General features: G+C 43.3%; 1 protein-coding gene across 2 annotated transcripts in view; it reads left to right on the forward strand.

Moving 5' to 3' along the window:
* The window catches only part of DNAH5 (dynein axonemal heavy chain 5), a 180519-nt gene extending 169711 nt beyond the window's left edge, over nt 1-10808 (forward strand). For both annotated transcript variants that reach the window (XM_082234101.1, XM_082234102.1), the window contains exons 78-79: nt 843-1074; nt 8560-10808. In XM_082234101.1, the coding sequence (XP_082090227.1) occupies nt 843-1074; nt 8560-8711 (384 nt within the window). In that variant the 3' untranslated portion in view covers nt 8712-10808. The remainder of the gene's footprint in view (nt 1-842; nt 1075-8559) is intronic.
* Nucleotides 10809-19162: the final 8354 nt, after the last annotated feature.

Here is a 19162-nt window from a genome sequence, read left to right on the forward strand (position 1 = left end):
GATTAAGCACGAGATTGCAAATATATTTTTTTCAGTTAGATGTTTATGAAAGTAAAGTCATTTTGAATACAAAGAGCCTGGACATTATTATAGTCTTTACAAAGACACTATCAATCAACTAGAAGAGTTATTTAGCTTCCCAGCTGTAAGCTACTCTGCTACTTTTCATATCATCAAAATTTATTTATATAATATATACATAGCACTTTGTAGATTGCTGGACTACAGCTTCCATCACCTCTAGCCATGCACGTGCTGGCAGTGGCTGATGGGAGAAGCAGCCCAACACCATCTGAAGAACCACAGGGTATTCCCTTCTCGTTCTTTCGAGGTTGCTTCAGCCTGTGATTTCCACAGGGACATGGGGGCTTCTGTTTACGTGATGATTAAGTAATTAAAAGTCTACTTTGTGAAACTGGATTAACTCTTGGTCCCTCCAGGAAATACTCAAATTAGCTCGCTTTTTACTTCAGGGTTCTGTTAACTGCCTTTTCTGGATCAGACTTGACATGCCTTGCTGGCGGGTTGCAGGGCAATGAAACTGATAATCAGGTGTCAGTGTCCCTCTGAGCCTGTCAAGTTTCCCTCAGCTTGTAAGGCAGATAGAAATTTAATGAAATGTTTGAGTGTCTGTAAGGAATGTTGATGTGCAATGTGGGGAAAATGATTTATTAGGAGACGAACACCTTGACTAAGCCTCAGAGGGAAAAGAGAGGCATGTGTGAGCTACGGTAAATGGGACTTCACCTGGCCCTATTGATTGGTCTGAAGTTATGTAATGCCTTTGCCTGTTGAAATCCATGGTCTCCATCTTTCAGCTGCTGCTGTGCTGCTTTTTACAGGAAATTACCCGAGCGAACAAGGGATGGGCACTTGACAGCGTAGTTCTGTGCAATGAGGTCACCAAGTGGATGAAGGATGACATCACAGCTCCTCCCTCTGAGGGCGTCTATGTCTATGGCCTCTATCTAGAAGGAGCAGGATGGGACAAAAGGAACATGAAACTAATAGAATCAAAGCCCAAGGTCCTCTTCGAACTGATGCCCGTGATAAGGATATATGCAGAAAACAACAGTGAGTATTAAGTCGATACTGGTACATCAGAATATGGAAACCTTTAAATTTGTGGCAGTGTCTGCCCATTATCTCATGGCCGACAGATTTCATGGCATGGCTGAGCTGTCAATCAAATGATAGTGAGTTATGATGTCTTCCTCCAAGAACCAGTTTAGATGCTTCCTCTCCTGAATACAGGCAGCTGAAAAGTCTTCTCTGAGGTGCTGTCTTACTAAGAAGTAGTCCTTACTACATATAGTATTGCCAAATGGTGTGTGAACTCTTTGCACCAGTATATCCCAGGCATCAGTAGTGCTGATTTATGCATGCTTTATGGCCTCGCTCACAAAGGAACTAGAAGGGTGAGAGAATGGATTAATAATGCAACCTCTTGCTCACGTTCAAGACCTGACCTGGGTCTGTATACAATGAGCCAAGATCAGAACAGCAGTCAGAAGGGCTTACAGTGGTACCTCGGGTTAAGTACTTAATTCGTTCCGGAGGTCTGTTCTTAACCTGAAACTGTTCTTAACCTGAAGCACAACTTTAGCTAATGGGGCCTCCTGCTGCCGCGCCGCCAGAGCACAATTTCTGTTCTCATCCTGAAGCAAAGTTCTTAACCTGGGTTAGCGGAGTCTGTAACCTGAAGCGTATGTAACCTGAAGCGTATGTAACCTGAGGTACCACTAGGATCAAGCAGAAGAACCCTCTGCAGGGTTCTGTGAGCGTCCCTAAATTGTTGTGGGTTCAGAGCTAGTTATTCCTTCAAGATCGCCTTCCTTCCCGTGAACATAGGTCTGCTACAATAAGAAAGCACATGCACTAAAAATAAAAATGGTAAGTCCCCCCTAGAAACAGGGGAAAGTGTGTGTGTGTGTGTGTGTGTGTAGCCTCTAGGTGCACATAAATGTATCTATCGAGCTCATAATTACATTTGAAATATCTTCTTCAGGGGCACTTGCAAGCACAAGCAACTGGAGTCGTTGGCCTTCATTTTTTTTTTTTTTTTGCAAAAGATTCTGCAAAACCCACATCTTTTGTTCCAGATGGATTAATTATCATAATTGCCACCATCTGGTTCTGTGTTTATAATTAGTAATGCAGAAAAGGAACCCCTCTCCATTCATGAGCCTGGAGCCCGTGCATATAGCCAAACCTCCTGCTGGGTCTTCTATTTCACTCACACGCTAAGGTCACTTGGTTATTTGTTTCATCCTGCCAAGAGGTAAGGATGACTTCACCACATGTTAGGAACAAAATGCAGGGTAATTGGTCATCTTGGTTTGTACAGCAGGGGAAAAGGTTGTTCTTAAACCATTGTTTCAGTACCTTGGCCATGAATTCAAAAGGAGAGTCCACTGTAGAGGAGGAAACTAACGTCATACTCATTGAAACGATAGTCTTGCATGCCACTATCCTATCTATGTATCTATCTGTCTATGGATCTATCTATGCAAATTGTGTGGATTAGAGAACAATACAGTGGTGCCTCGCAAGACGAAATTAATTCGTTCCGCGAGTTTTTTCGTCTAGCGAATTTTTCATCTTGCGAATCACGAATTTCCATAGAAATGCATTGAAAATCAACTAATGCGTTCCTATGGTCAAAAAAAGTCCAAACAAAGCCAAATTTGGTACAACAAGAGTTTATTAAGTGCTCTTTAAAGTCACACATACTGTAAAGAGCATTTCAAAAATTGAAGGAACAATAATTTAAGTTTCTAAACATGACAGAAAAACATTTAAAAATCAACAAAGTGTACAGTACATTTTCTAAGACTCTGGGGAACAACTCGAAGAAGGTTCCTCTTCCACTCTTTGCTTCTTGCTGCAGAACCTGTCCATGGTCTGCTGCTTCATCCGCCTTTTCAGCACCTCCCTGAAAGGCGACATGACCCTCGTATCAAAAGTGTTCACAAGGTCATGTGCCACGTGCTTGTCAGGGTGGTGCCGCTGTGCAAAAGCCTGCACATCCTTCCACTTCAGGCAAATGTCCCTCAGTTCTTTGGAGGACAGCCGTTCCTCAGTTGCTTCCTCCTCTTCCAGCGAGGCCTGCTCCTGCGCAACCTCTGCCTGCAGTTCAACCAGCTCCTGGGTGGTCAGCTCGTGGTCATGCTCCTCCACCAGCTCGCTGACGTCCTCCTCTGTGACCTCCAGGCCCATAGTCCTCCCCAAGGCAACAATGTCCTGCACCACTGTTGACTCTGGTGCATCATAGTCACTTGGTGCCACACAGTCCGGCCACAGGCTGCGCCAAGCGCAATTCAAATTTCTCTGGCTGATCCTGTTCCAGGCCGTGGTGATCATCTTCAAGCAGGTGACAATGTCGAAGTGGTCCTTCCAGAATTCCCGCAGGGTGATGGTGGTGCAATCAGCCACCTCAAAGCATTGCCTGAAAAGCTCCTTGGTGTAGAGTTTTTTGAAATTGGCGATGAGCTGCTGATCCATCGGCTGGAGCAGTGGCGTGGTGTTAGGCGGCAGGAACATGATGCTGATGAAGCTGAACTCCTCCAACAAGTCCTCCTCAAGGCCTTTAGGATGAGCAGGAGCATTGTCCATCAGAAGCAAAGCCTTCAGCGGCAGGTCGTTGTCCAGCAGGTACTGTTTGACAGCAGGGCCAAAAGCATGATTGACCCAGTCCACAAACAGCACACGTGTGACCCAAGCCTTACTGTTGGATCGCCACATGACACTCAGCCGCTCCTTGTTGACCTTGTGTTTCTTGAAGGCCCGTGGGTTCTCCGAGTGGTACACCAGCAGGAGCTTGATCTTCAGGTCGCTGCTTGCGTTGGCACAGAAGAGCAGGGTCAGGCGGTCCTTCATGGGCTTGTGGCCAGGCAACTTGGCCTCCTCCTGTGTGATGAAAGTCCTTTTGGGCATCCTCTTCCAAAACAACCCGGTCTCGTCGCAGTTGAAGACCTGCTGTGGAACGTAGCCCTCCGTCTTCACAACCTCCAGGAACTCCGCTGCAAAGTCTTCAGCCGCAGAAACATCAGAACTCGCAGCCTCTCCATGCCAGAAAAAAACACACAAGCTTCCAGATTCTTGCAAACCCCTCCCCAACTGTTCCCCCAGCCACCCAGCACACAGAAATTCAAATCCAGAATTTTTTTAAAAAAACAGCAGAGTGGCCCAATGGTCACAGAAAATCATAAAAATGCAGAAAAAAACACACAAGCTTCCAGATTCTTGCAAACCCCTCCCCAACACCAAGTCCTTGAATTCCAAAAACCCCAACCCAGAATCCAACCCCCCCCCCAAAAGTTTTAAAAGCTTAACTTACCAAATGGCTGCAAAAGAAGTTTCCGAAAAGCTTCAAAAACCACCAAAGTCTTTAAAAACCTCAAAAAAGGCTACTATGTACACTGCGTTCTATGAGTTGCTCCTTGAAGTCAAGTTGCAACTGTATTAACGGTGTTAAGAAAAAGGAAACAAACTTGCAAGACGTTTTCATCTTGCGAAGCAAGCCCATAGGGAAATTCGTCTTGCGAAGCAACTCAAAAATGGAAAACTCTTTCGTTTAGCGAGTTTTTCGTCTTGCGAGGCATTCGTCTTGCGGGGCACCACTGTAGTGTTGTTGTCTCGTTGCCGAGCAACAGTGTGCAGAGCTCAGTGGAGTGGGAGACCAGCTGACCAGAAGGGTCTCTGAGGTGGCAGAGTCAGCATATACAGCTGCTCTGGTTCACCAGAAGCGGCTTAGTCATGCTGGCCACATGACCCAGAAGCTGTACACCGGCTCCCTCAGCCAATAAAGCAAGATGAGGGCTGCAACCCCAGAGTCGGTCACGACTGGACCTAATGGTCAGGGGTCCCCTTACAGCATTACCAGCATTTACAACTGGGAATAAGATTGGACTATATGTTAGTGTGCCTTACTTTGTTTTTCCTGGAAGCCCTAGATCTTTCAACCAGAGCCAGGTGCTAAAGGCAAATAGTTAGAATAAAAGAAGAGGGTGTTTTTGACCTCATCAGCCTTCCTAAAAAATATTCTACTCCAGGCTTCCCCAAATTTTCTTTGCTTCAGCACATTTGTTTCAGGGGAGACAGCCAGTGGCGTAGTGTGGGGCATGCAGGGGGGGGGGCGGCCGCACTGGGCGCAACATCTGGGGGTTAGGGTTAGGGGGCGCAAATCCACTGGTTAGGGGGCGCAAATCCACGGGTTAGGGGGCACAAATTACTTGCCTTGCCCTGGGTGCTGACAACCCACGCTACGCCACTGGAGACAGCCACCTTCTTTGTTGCTGCCATTTTTAAACAACTGAGAATCAGAAAGTCTTGTCAGTCTCCCAGAGATCTGCCAGCAGATCCTGATCTATGTTCTGCCCACCAGCCCTGGTGTATTTATTTGTAAGTATATTTTCCCTGAATCCTGCATGTCCATTTTCAGGATTAAGACCAAGCGCAGATGGCAGAAGACGTTTGCTTGGTGTGAGCAGAAGAACAGAAAGACCCTTGGTCTCAGTAGGCCAACAGAAGTGCCTCGCGCTCCCTTCTCCTTTTGCCAACTGCAGGGGTGGGCTTGGTTGCCAAGACACTCTGGGCTGGAAGGAAAGGAAAGGGGCCAAGTGACACTTGGTCCAAGAAGGCTGATGCTCCTTTCCCCCTCTGCCAGATGCTGGGTGGCTTTCCTGGCAACCGCTTGAAGTGTATTGGCCAATAAACAGGAAGTAGCTAATAAGCATGGATTTATGCATTGACTTTTGGGAGACCAGATCAGCTTTATAAGCCATAATGACACCCAGGGATAGGAAGTGAAGAGTAAAAAAACCTGTTAATGTGCTAAAAGAAAATCCAAAATATCAGAAAAGAAATGGGAACCATTATGCAGTCTTTCATGGTTTCATTTAAATGATTATTATTAATTTTTTTTAAAAAAAGAAGGAATGTCAATCTGCTTCAAATCAACTTTTCACTCTTGCAAGAATATATACTGGGGAGGCTACAAGTTGTAACCAGGTCGGCTGGAGCTAGTCTTGACAGCTAAATGTACGGAATTTGGATCTGCTTCAGCAAGCAAGTCAAAAGATTGAAAGAGCAACTTTAGAAGTGAAGAGAAGGACCTCTGGGGTTCTTGTAGGAAGGAAGCAGCTGTCAAAATGGATTGTGGGTTGGAGAGATGGACACCCAAAGCCCAGGCTGCTTGGCGTTGTAGAATTCAGCCTGTGCTCCTTGCCTGGAAACAGTCAGTTTGGTTTGAGAAATAAAACCAAACATGAAAGAAATATAAAAGCTGTGAAGGGCACAGTCTTGTGGGCTATTTTCCTACTTTTTCTTTTTAGTGCAGTCAGCTAAGGCTGTTTGCTTAACTGAGATTATTAGAGGTAAGCAAGCCTCTCAGGTATGAGTTGCAGCTATGTGAGGGGCTTGGATATTGCAAGACTCTTGTGGGGTCCCTCTCAGAAGCAGGAAGTGGGGTTTGCCTCCTAAACAATCAAGTTATACCAAGAACTAACTTAGTTGGTCTTTAAGGTGCTACTGGAAGGAATTTTTTAAGTTTCCAAGTGCGGCATTTTATATTTTCCTCATAAGAGTGAATAGCAGTCACTTGGGGGGGGGGGGGTAATATGTGTACCTGGCAACATTGCTGACATATTGATAAATCTGACCATGTCAGGATAAGATTGAGCCCCGGGATCTTATAAATTCTGGTTCCTTCCAGACTCTTCCTATTTTTGAGTGGGGGTCAATTCAATACCGGTAAATTTTGGTTGTGCAGTTGTAGTTGCTTGCACAACAATCCTGCTTCTCCCCAAAATTTGATTTTTTGGAGTAAGGAAGGTCAAGGGGAAACGCATTGGGATGCAGTGACATCTAATCTCCCCACAAACAAATCAGAACAAATGCTCATTAAATAGTCAACATTGTCTAATCCCCTTGCAAACAAATCAGTATGGATGTGCAGTAAAGAGGCCATCTGGAAGCAAAGCAAACCTTTCCCTAAAGAGTTTGGTCACTGTCATTGTTTCTAACTTCCTTAGTGCTCAAAACTGCAGTCAGTGACCAACAACCTGATCCAATGTAGAATTGAACGTGGGTGGCACTGTGGTGTAAACCACTGAGCCTTGGGCTTGCCAATCGGAAGGTTGGCGGTTCGAATCCCCGCAACGGGGTGAGCTCTCATTGTTTGGTCCCTGCTCCTGCCAACCTAGCAGTTTGAAAGCATGGCAAAGTGCAAGTAGATAAATAGGTACCGCTCTGGCGGGAAGGTAAACGGTGTTTCCGTGCGCTGCTCTGGTTCTCCAGAAGTGGCTTAGTCATGCTGGCCACATGACCCGGAAGCTGTACGCCGGCTCCCTCGGCCAGTAAAACAAGATGAGCACTGCAACCCCAGAGTCGTTTGTGACTGGACTTAACTATCAGGGGTCCTTTACCTTGACCTTTTAAGCCCACCGAAATGAGATAACTCTGCATCAGATGAGACTGAATGTTACCTATTGGTTATAGGAAGGCTCTTCAGGACTGCAGAGAGGAGCATTTAACTACAGTTTGGAGTTCTGCTATAGACTTAAATTTAACTATTTGCTAGAAATTCCTTGGTTTGCAGTTTTAAAAGCAGTACTTTTAAAAGAGTTTTGCCGCTGCATGTTTCTGGAGAGGAATTTCATGCCATATTGGAAGAGATCTGCATCAAAACTGCAACACTTTCATTTTACACTTCTGTCTGTAACGTGCCTAGACACCATTTGCTTACAGTAGCTAGATAAAAGAAGGTGTCCATTGTGGCTTCTCAAAAGCAGTGTTGATGCCAACTCTCTTCAGACAATGTACGTGAGGTGAGCTGTGGGAATAAGCGTGCTGGCTCTGACCTTCAATTTGTGGAGGGCTTTAAATATAGGGATGGTGATGTGCTATAGAAGGGGTGTAGGGACATGAGTGGCACTGTGGTCTAAACCACTAAGTCTCTTGGGCTTGCCAATCGGAAGGTCGGCGGTTCGAATCCCCGTGACGGGGTGAGCTCCCGTGGCTCTGTCCCAGCTCCTGCCAACCTAGCAGTTCGAAAGCACACCAGCGCAAGTAGATAAATAGGTACTGCTGTGGCGGGAAGGTAAATGGTGTTTCCGTGCACTCTGGTTTCCGTCACGGTGTTCCGTTGCCCCAAAAGCAGTTTAGTCATGCTGGCCACATGACCCAGAAAGTTGTATGTGGACAAATGTTGGCTAATAAAGTGAGATGAATGCCGCAACCCCAGAGTCGGCCACGACTGGACCTAATGGTCAGGGGTCCCTTTACCTTTATAGAAGGGGTGGAGTTTGCAAATTTTCCTCTGCCCCCCCCGGTATGATTGTATTCCTGTAAGGGGAAAGAACAAGGAATTGATGTTAAATCTTGACACACCCAAGCCCAACGTTCTTGTTGCTGCATTTCGGTGGCAATTTTCTCTTTAAATTGGAAGTTCCAGATAGGACACCGATTTTAATTTCATAGGGGTTTTTTTTCCTATAAGATGTTTGCTCTGTTCATAGCCCTATGACAATGAAGTGTTTTCTTCCTTCATCTCCCTAGCCTCGAGAGATCCACGCTTGTACTCCTGCCCAATCTACAAAAAAACAGTTCGGACAGATCTGAATTATATCGCCGCAGTGGACCTCCGGACTACCCAGCCTCCTGAGCATTGGATATTGCGTGGAGTTGCCCTTCTGTGTGATGTCAAGTAATGTTAAGAGAACACCTGCATGTTCTTAAAGTGTTGCCCCCCACCCACCCAAGGCTTTTAGAACAGCCTTTTTTCTTCACATTCTTCATTTGAACATCCACATCACAAGGAAATAGCTAGGTGACTGGTCACAGGGTTGCTTGTTGATTTTAAAACATCAATTATATCAAGAGTATTGCTCTATTCTTCTACTTTGACTTTCTTTCAGAGGTTAACAGGCTTTATCAAATTTCCCAGAACTAGAAAGCTCGCTGAATACATGCTCTCATTTATCTCTGAGGGACTTTTTGTGTGTGTCACTGAAGTGTGCTTGTAAACATCAAGTTAAGTGACTAAGTATATACGCAGAGCAAGCTATCTGTCACTGTGACCCTCTAGTGTGATAAATAAATGGCAATTTCTATAGAGAGAAAAAAATGGAGTGCCACTTTCCACATAAAATGTACCCCCCCCCAATACGCACAGCAGTTTAAACCGAACTGTTGGCGTTGTCAAGGCTGGTTTGCGATGTTTCTTCAACTAACCCAGGCTTGGGAGTCCTTTCTGGAACACTTGAAATTCAATGGGCTGCAATTCAGATATAGCTGCAGCCCTGTTGAAATCAATCAGGAGTTAAGTTATGCACAAACAGCCTCTGGATTATACCCACTCTCCCTGACATAATTATAGGGAATGGAGTCCTTAAGCAAAGTTCTGGATTGTTGTACCAGAATTACTGAAGGCCCCAAAATGGGGAAGGGGGACGCTACCACCATCGCTTTCTGCGTCATTTTATTTTTTTGTATCTTCACTCTTTATCATTCCTATCCTGTTCTCCTTTTCAAACCTTTCTCACTACTAGTGTAGTTAACATTTCATGTTTGGAATCAGCTGAAGAGAAATGTAAATCATGCCAAGCAATTTGACTCTGTCACACTTCATGTCAAATCCTATTTTTCAGTTGTAACCTACTGCATGAGAGTGTCTAGAATTTGTTTCAAAGCGGCCTGGCTCAGTCTCAGTGAAAGAAAAGTCCAAATCCCCAATGTGTTTTGATTATATTTTAAAACTTCCATGTATGTAAGCAGCCTGCGGATAGCATGAAACCCATTAAAATTAATGTGCAGTGTTTTTGTTCATAGGCATCAAAATTCAAAACTTTTTTTATATGCTTCTTGTCTGTGGTTTTCCCATCTCATTGCAGAATCAAATATTTGATAACCCTGAACTTTTTTAAAAAAATCCAAGTGGCTAGCCCTCAATTTTTCAGTGGTTCAGTATATGAGTTGCATGCATTACTTTCTAGGTTCAACCCCCCAACACTTCCAGTTAGAAATAGCCTTGGACTCCCTTGGGAGATTGGGGACTCTCCTTCCTTGGCGGTTTTTAAGCAGAGGTTGGATGGCCATCTGCCATGGATGCTTTAGCTGAGATCCCTGCATTGCAGGTGGTTGGACTAGATGACCATTGGGGTCCATTCCAGCCCTGTGATTCTGTGACTACAAAATGCCTCTGCCTTAAACCTTTGAGGGTTTAAGACCAGTTGATAGATAATACTGGTCAGACAGACCAGTGGTCTGACTTACCGTACTTTTCGCTCTATAAGACACACCAGACCATAAGACGCACCTAGTTTTTGGAGGAGGAAAACAAGAAAAAAAATATTCTGAATCTCAGAAGCCAGAACAGCAAGAGGGATTGCTGCGCAGCAAAAGCAGTGATCCCTCTAGCTGTTCTGGCTTCTGGGATAGCTGCGCAGCCTGCATTCGCTCCATAAGACGCACACACATTTCCCCTTACTTTTTGGGAGGGAAAAAGTGTGTCTTATAGAGTGAAAAATACGGTAATATATAAGGCACCTTACATATGCAGGGTAAAGCTCTGAAATGCATGGATATTGTTCAAAGGTCCAGAAGCCAAACTGAGACAAGGCACTGCTAATACATGACATTTCACTGCCCTCCAGACTTCATTCTCCCATAGCAACTGTTCAGTGATCTGCTTAATCCAAATACCTATATAAAAAACCCTAGTCTTCCCTCTCTTGCTTTAGCTGTTCCCCTATATGCAAATTCTTCCACAATTTGAACTTTTGAAACGGAATAAATATTGCAAAACACTTTGTGGAAATGTGCCTAATTGATTCAGAGTGAGTTGCTGTGTTATCTTGGCATAGAGTTTCACCTTCCTGAGGGTGAAGGGCGAAGAATTATTGGTTCTTTTGTATTGATTAGTGATCTTTAAAGACATTGACAATGGAGAGCAGCGTAAGTTAGTCACCCTTTTTACATGGATTCACTTGACACAGGACTCTGCTGGCAAAAGAAATTCTGAATCAGGACTGAAATTGAGGCAGATATAGCATAGTGCATTCATCATTGTAAGGGGTGCTGCAGTAGTTAGCAGATCTTTTCGCATCCAGAAAATATTTGCAGGTAGTAGGATGAAAGTGACTTGCATATATCACCGGAGAACATCAAGAGCTGGAGCGACCAAACAGAGGAAACACTGAACACAAATACACAATCACGAATTTGTAGGAATCTAACATTTCCATTTATGATTATGCGCAAAAGAGAAGTCTTTACTTTTACAAAAAATGAACGCTGAAATCTGTTTTCGAACCACTGATTGTAATTGGCGTGTTGATAAGTGATTGACATTGCAGAATGCCATTTGTGCGCTTGTGGAAAGCATTTAAATACAAAGTCAAATTTATTTATATTGGAACACATTTGAAGAAGAATGCAAACAGATTTTTCTTTATTCCAGCAGTATGAGATGTTGCAAATTGCACTGGCAAATCTGCTATGATGGTACCAGACGAGAGCAAGTGCTTTTTAGAAAGTTTCTATTGCCTCTTCGTTATTTAGGTAGGCAGATAAGGAATTGGCAGCTCCTGTTCTAGATAACAAGACAGATGTTCTTGATCTACATCAGGCCTGGAGAGCTTGTGACTCACTAAGCCGAACACAACTAACCAACTATGCAGGGTGGCCCACTAAGGTCTTGGGGGGAAAGCCTGTTTGTGCCTGAGACTGCAAGAAATTGGAGGTATTAAGAACCTAGCAGACCACAGCGCATGTCTGGTGTGTTGATCTGGACTTGGTGGGTCACCTGCTGGGCAAACCTGACATGCGTGGAGCTCTTGGCTGCTTTCAAATTTGTTTTGCCCTCCTGCTTTCTCCCGCTCAGCTCCAAATACAGAGTTTGGAATAGAAAAATCAAAGTGAAGGCTGTGCTTGAGCCTGTCCACATGTGGTCTTTGAGCACATTTCTTGCCTTTACTGCATTTTTTGAGCAGCACAAGGAAATCATGGAGCCCCATTCTGCACTATGCTATTTTCAAAAGCAATATATAGCTCTGATCTTTACCTTCCCTTCACCTGCGAATCACCACAAACATACGTCTAAAGTTCAGGTAGGAAATTCATTCGCCATTGAACTCTGACTGCAAATGACCTATTTTACTCAATAATTGGGGGAAAACCCCCCAAGAATTGTGAGTTTATCTTGCCCTGTATGTTATGCCCTGAATGAGAATGTAATTGCTAAATATAATTGTGAGACTGAGTCCACTTTTCTTTTCAGCAAATTTGCTTTACTATTCTCTTTACTGCTCTTCCCTTTTTCCTCTCTGTCACCTCTTAATCTCTATTCTCACATCCTTTGCCCCATCTCAACATGAAACTTGATTTTTACTCATCTTCTTTTGCCATCTTTTCCTCATTCCATGGTTCGTTGTATTCTGTAGTTATCCCCCCTCCCCTTCAGGAGTTTGAAAATAGCCAAGAACAATGTGTTAAAAAGCCAGGGTTTTGCTAACTTCTTAACCAATTAAACTCTTGGTAAGCCATTGCTGGTGATACAGAATTGATCAGTTGAGTCTGTTTATATGCCTTCTTTTCACAGCCAGAGGTGCCCAAAATCAGCTTACAACAAGCGTTCCAAATGTCAAAATAAAGAGCATGGGTTTGGGAGAAGTCAGTTAACAAAACATATCAATAAATTCAAAAAGGACAAAAGTCAACACACAATATATCCGATACTACAGAAGATATAAACTAGACTTAAATACAAAGCAAAAGAAAAAAGAAAAAAGTGGACCATAAAATTCTAGGTACCAGTGTAGCTGCATCCCAGGGAACAAACACAGGCAACAGGTGGCTAATAATGTTCTAAAAAATATTTGTAGCATGTATTATTTCACAATTCTTAAACAGAAAATATCCCAGGGAACATCAGCAGCCTAGCTTTGTTAAGAGGGGAGCGGACTTCTCACCAGGCTAGATGACATACACCTGGAAAAGTCTTCCTTCCTTTCATTTTATCCCTGGGTAGTTTACAACTTGCACAACAAATCAAGATCATGGTGACCATTACGATATAAAACTCTTTAAAACATCAAATAAAAATTCCTCACAAAGTTATGGTAATGCAGGAGGATATCTATGTGCTCATTAGCAACTATCCTTGTTACACCCACACCTTCCAAAGGCCTGGGCAAAAGGGATGACATAAAGAACATCACACCACAGGGCACATGGAGGTGATTCATTTTTTTAATTAGCCTGGCTAAGTTCAACCATCCTATGCAATTGTTTAAGTACTTTGCTAAGTTTAACTCACTTCTTTCAGGATCAAGCAGCCTCCAATATAGCCATGATTTTGAAAGCTCCAAGGAGAAATATCCAATTTTAATGCAGTAATATAAGATAGCATTACGGGTGATTGTGTATAGTACCAAGGGTTTATAGGAATAATTTCTGCAGGTCTGTAATGGTCTGTAATATTAATTACAATAGGATATAACAGGTTCTTGATACCTCAACGCAAATACTTTTTCCAGAAACTCAAAATCACCTGGAGAGTTTAATACCCCCTTATCCTATCTGCTGTATCAATACAAGGTGGCTTTTGAGGTGCTAAATGTCTATAAACAATACGTTGAGATGATCCTACCTCAGAAACCTACTTTAGGCTTGCGGTGTTTCCCTTTCCCTCAATTCACTTTCACTGGGATTGCAAAGACTCTAGTGGCATTTTAATGAAACCCTTAAAACACAAACATCACCGGCCCTCATTGGATAGGCAGGATGAAATTCCGTTGTTTTAGTAGAATACATGGAGTATGAAATGGTACGTGTTAGGGCAGAAAGTTTTGCATATTGCTTAAACCCATTTTTGGGCCAGATATTACAAAAGTATGGAGGGTTAAAATGCTGGAAATAGGAGCTTTTGAATTAAAACAGGTGTAGGGGTGTCTGTCTGTGTGTGTGTGTGTGTGTGAAAGTGTTCAGAGTGAAATGAAAAACATTTTCATGGCAAAAGATGTTAGTTGGATGTTGTTGGATGCTGTCCATACAAGCAGCAGCAGATTTGAACAGCAGCTGTAGGAACTACATCGCAAATATTCTGCCTTTGTTGTGGGTGGTTTACCTCTTCCCACACTCCAAGAAATGAAGTACAATGGTACCTCGGGTTACATACGCTTCAGGTTACAGACTCTGCTAACCCAGAAATATTACCTCGGGTTAAGATTTTGCTTCAGGATGAGAACAGTAATTGTGCTCCGGCGGCGTGGCAGCAGTGGGAGGCCCCATTAGCTAAAGGGGTGCTTCAGGTTAAGAACAGTTTCAGGTTAAGAACGGACCTCCGGAACGAATTAAGTACTTAACCCGAGGTACCACTGTATTGATATCTCTCTCTCTCTCTCTCTCTCTCTCTCTCTCTGTCTCTCTCTCTCTCTAAAGCAAAAGCTAAAAAGGAAAACTTCATCCACTGCTAGTTTCTGCAGGATTATAAGCTTAAAATAATGCTATAATGCAAAAATATGAAATGTAAATATTGAGGGAAACGTATTAATCAGTGTCTTGTCCCGCAAGGCCTCCTTGCCAATAATAATGTAAAGCTTCTGTTGACTTTTGTGTTTGTGTGTGAATTAAATAACTATTCCTATGTCCAAAAACAGGGAGATGAGTGTAATGAGTGTCCTTCACTACCTCGACAGCCGGCAAAGGAAGGGGCAGAGGAGGGAGAGGGACGAGAGGCGTCTCAGCATTTCTTCCAGTTTTTAACTCTTTGCCGTGTTGGTCCTTGGGATTCCGTGGCATTAGCCGCAGAATCATGGTAAGCAGTCAATGATGTTGGGAAGGGATTGCATCCTCGATGATACGTTTCTCTTGTTTAGAATAGATAGTGCGAAGCCCTTCCATGTCTCTATGCTGTGCGACATGACACTTAGTTCTTTTCTTTGGACTTGCCGTCTTTTGTTGATTTGCTTTTTATGGAGAACCCAGAAGAAGTTGTTGCCAAATTATTGCACTCCAATTTTTTCTGTGTTGTCCTCTCACATTTTTTCCAGACCTCAATGACAGTGCTATAAAATAAAATAAAATAAAATAAAATAAAAAACTGCAGTGCTGATCTGCCCAATGTGGATAGGCTAGGTCAGGGGTCAGCAAACTTTTCCAGCAGGGGCCGGTCCACTGTCCCTCAGACCTTGTGGGGGGCCGGACTATATTTTGGAAAAATAATAATGAACCAAGTCCGATGCCCCACAAATAACCCAGACATGCATATTAAATAAAAGCACACATTCTACTCATGTAGAAACATGCTGATTCCTGGACCGTCCGCAGGCCAGATTGAGAAGGTGATTGGGCTGGATCCAGCCCCCGGGCCTTAGGTTTCCTACCCATGGGCTAGGTGCTACTGTTGGTTTTTTTTAAGGATAGTTGTGTCTTCAGTTGAAAGTTTATTTCTTTCAAGTTCAAAGTGTTCTTCTATTTCCCCTTTAGTATATCTGGAAGACGAGGGATGGAGTGCTCCCCATGGCAATGGGTGGGTAGATAAAATTACTGATTTCCTCCCATTATTTCTCCTTCACCTTAAAAAAAAATATAATAATTTTATTTGTACATGCCCCCCCCCCCATCTGACTGGGTTGTCCCAACCACTCTGGTGCTTATTTTGCTATAAGAAGGGGAAAGTAATGGATGGAAATGAGTACATAATGTTTCATCCCTGTGTGAGCAGAACCTGACAAAGGGAAATACATGACTGAACAGGAAGAAATTAGAGAGCAAGAATTTGTAAGGAAGAAGCCTTTAATTAACATTGGAAAGGGTCCCTTGCTGGAGTTATTTGAGAGAAGAATCTTGGCTATTTTAGATAATGTGTTAAATACTGTGTAGAACCTCTGGGATGTATTTAAATGAATAATTGCACTAGCAGAAAAAAGTGCAACAGATTCTTCTAAAGCAAAGGAAGCCCCCCATTTCCCATGCCCCACTGCACCCTCCTAAAATCAGCTCTGGAAGGTCAGGAGAACCCCAAAAAAGTGCTTGAGGAGAGGAAGAAGAGGGATTGTTCTGCTGGGCAAAAGTATGATCTCCTTCATACAACCACCTATTTTTAATTCCACCTCCAGCTCACTGAAGTAATGTAAATGCCTCTGCAATGCTAAAGGACAGTGTTGTGGAAGCAACAATCTTTTCCTTGCTGTTCAAAATCTGAAATAATTAAGATTCATCAGGATAATTGGACCACAACGAGACAGTTGTGGCAGATGCAGGGCTTCCTTGGAAAACAGGAGTCCAACCCCCTTAAAAAAAAAAAATTGAATAATTTTTTATTAAATTTTCCACCGTAATAACACAAACCACAAAGCAAAATGATATACAAAAACAGAAAAGTAAAAAGAGAAGAAAAAAAAAACAAAAAAGAAAGGGGGAAAAGGGGGGCAATAAACAAATAGACAATAATAACAAACTTAATTCTTCACAAATCCAACTTTTTAAACATCTTAATTGACTTCCTCAAATCCCTCCCTTCTGAGTTTCCTTGTAATTTAAAAGTAACAGCTTTCCAATATCATTATTAAACTAAAACAATTTCCAATTATAGTCATCTTATTCACTTTTCTTGACATTCTGAATCCCATTTATTTAGTTATAACTTAATTTGTCCTAGGCCTATTTGTTTCTTTCAAGTAATTTCTAATTTTTTATATTACAATATTTATTCAAATAGTCCTTGAATTTCCTCCAGTCCAACATCTTGTTGCCTCTTCCCCTGGTAATAATCTAGATTCACAAAATATGTGGTGCACCCTAATCTTGCTTTGGAGTTTTCCTACTCCCACCAATGAAGTTGCAGAAGGAGTCAGGGCAACTCAGAGCATGAGTGTCAGAGGAGAGCAGCTAATTTGTTTTGTATCATTGAACATCGTGAAAGCTGTTGAGAACTGATTCATAACCTCACCTACCCTATCCTGGATGATGTTTGTGGCCATGGTTGTAGAGAATAACACTGGGATGCAACAGAACCCCAGGAACAGGGTTCTAAGCATTGCATTTCTGTCCTATGTCAGTGTTGTCTTGAATAACAGCAGGTTTCTACCACTGCCACCAGAGAAATGTGGAAATGAACAGTATTAAGTGCAGCTCTGGTAGATTCTGAGTTATGGGACAGGCCTTGTTTTGAAGGCAGGTCCTCCTCATGTGGTGGGTTAGACAGCAGCTTAAAACACCAGTGTTGGAACATGGATTAGGATTGACCCTTCAGATCTTGGAGCACCATCTTAGCTTGTTCCTGGTTTGTCCTCTGCCACTAACTTCCATGCAGCTACCTTCCCTGCTCAGCCTTGGGTGAATCATGGAACTGTGGTAGGCAATGGGTAGTGTGGGTCAGAGTGTGGGATCTTTGTATTTCATGGGCCTTCAGCTGCCCAAAGATCTTGACTCAGAGCCTCAACTCGGGCAGCTGTTGTGTCTTCTCCCCTCTCTAATATTGTGGAGCCATCTCAGAACAGCCTCCTCCCTTTTGTTGATTACCTCCCCGATACAAGTTGTCACAATGAGCTCAGATAGTTGTCGTGGAAGTTTCCTTTCTCGTTGGCCCAGGCTGCAAATCTCCCGACTTGTTAGCATAATAACAGAAGTATTTCAAGTAGAAATAATGCACAAATGATTAGGTAATGAGGAGACGGTGATGGCGGAAATCACTGCTTAGATTGTTAAATGATAATACATTCCCCCCAAACCCAGATCAGACAGGCCAAGAAGAATTTAATTTTCTGCCCACTTAAATGTACAGAGAAATGTCTTCTTTTCGGAGTGCTATTTCATTGGCCATCTAATTGACTAGTAAATAGAAACTTTAGCTTTCCTTTTCCTATGCAGCTTGCAATTTCTTCCCTGATTTCTGCATAAGTGTGCTTTGTGAGGCTTTGTTGATGTGATTCTGAACCCCGTAGTGTGTGGCATGCATACGGTAGCCAGCTATGATGCGTTACGAATACTTGGAGGAAGAAGAACATCAGCTTCAAGGCCTGTTAACTAATTCATGCATTGTTTCATCTTGTTTTAAAATCTCTCTGTGTAGGAATTGCTAAAACTACTGTAAATTCCTTTCCAGATTGTGAACAATATATGCATTACATTATCGCAATAAGTCCCAAGCTCTGTGCTAGGGCACACACGCAAGAGAACTTCTAGTGTGCCAGAAGAAATAAAAGACTCCTGTGATCCCAAAGTGCCCAAAAGAGACTGACGCCCACATCTCTGCATGATTTACTGGGATTGCCTCTTTCCAATCAGCCTCAACTCAGGGAGATTGGATCATATAATCCCTCCCCAAGATGAGACATAGTAGAGTTACCTGCTTTCAGAAGAGGCATTCCTAGAACAGTGACTCGTGCAGTTCTAAGGGTGCTTCCAGACAACCTGTTTCTTGTGCATTCATCCTCATTGGTTTTGCAGGAGCCAGTGTGGTGTAGTGGTTAAGAGCGATGGACTCGTGATCTGGGGAACTGGGTTCGCGTCTCCGCTCCTCCACATGCAGCTGCTGGGTGGCCTTGGGCCAGTCACACTTCTTTGAAGTCTCTCAGCCCCACTCACCTCACAGAGTGTTTGTTGTGGGGGAGGAAGGGAAAGGAGAATGTTAGCCGCTTTGAGACGCCTTCGGGTAGTGATAAAGTGGGATATCAAATCCAAACTCTTCTTCTTCTTGCAGGGAGACTAGATGACTCAGAATCACAGACTTGAAGGGACCACAAGGGTCATCTGGTCCAAACATCTGCCATTCAGGAATCTTTGGCCCAATGCGGGGCTCAAACCCCCAATCCTGAGATTAAGTGCTTTGTGCTCTACCGGCTGAGCAATGAGCATTCGTTCTGATTTGCTTGTGGGGAGGTTAGGCAACATTTGCACCAGCAACATTTCATCATTTTCCCTACCACAAAAAGTCAGATCTTTGGGGGGGGGGGAGCAGGTTTGCTGTGCAAGACCTCCTAATCAATTATAATGGTGCAAGCTGAATTTGCAGGCCTGTGATTGAATCCCGTCCCCAAAACAGTGACTGTCTGGAAGCGCCCTAAGTTCTCACGGAATAGCTCTCGCTGTTTTTCTACATTCCCGCTAATATGCACTCAACCACCTGAGTTGGAAGCAAAGTATAAGAACATAAGAG

This window comes from Podarcis vaucheri (genome assembly GCF_965113315.1).
Source record: "Podarcis vaucheri genome assembly, chromosome: 8".
Taxonomy (NCBI): domain Eukaryota; kingdom Metazoa; phylum Chordata; class Lepidosauria; order Squamata; family Lacertidae; genus Podarcis; species Podarcis vaucheri.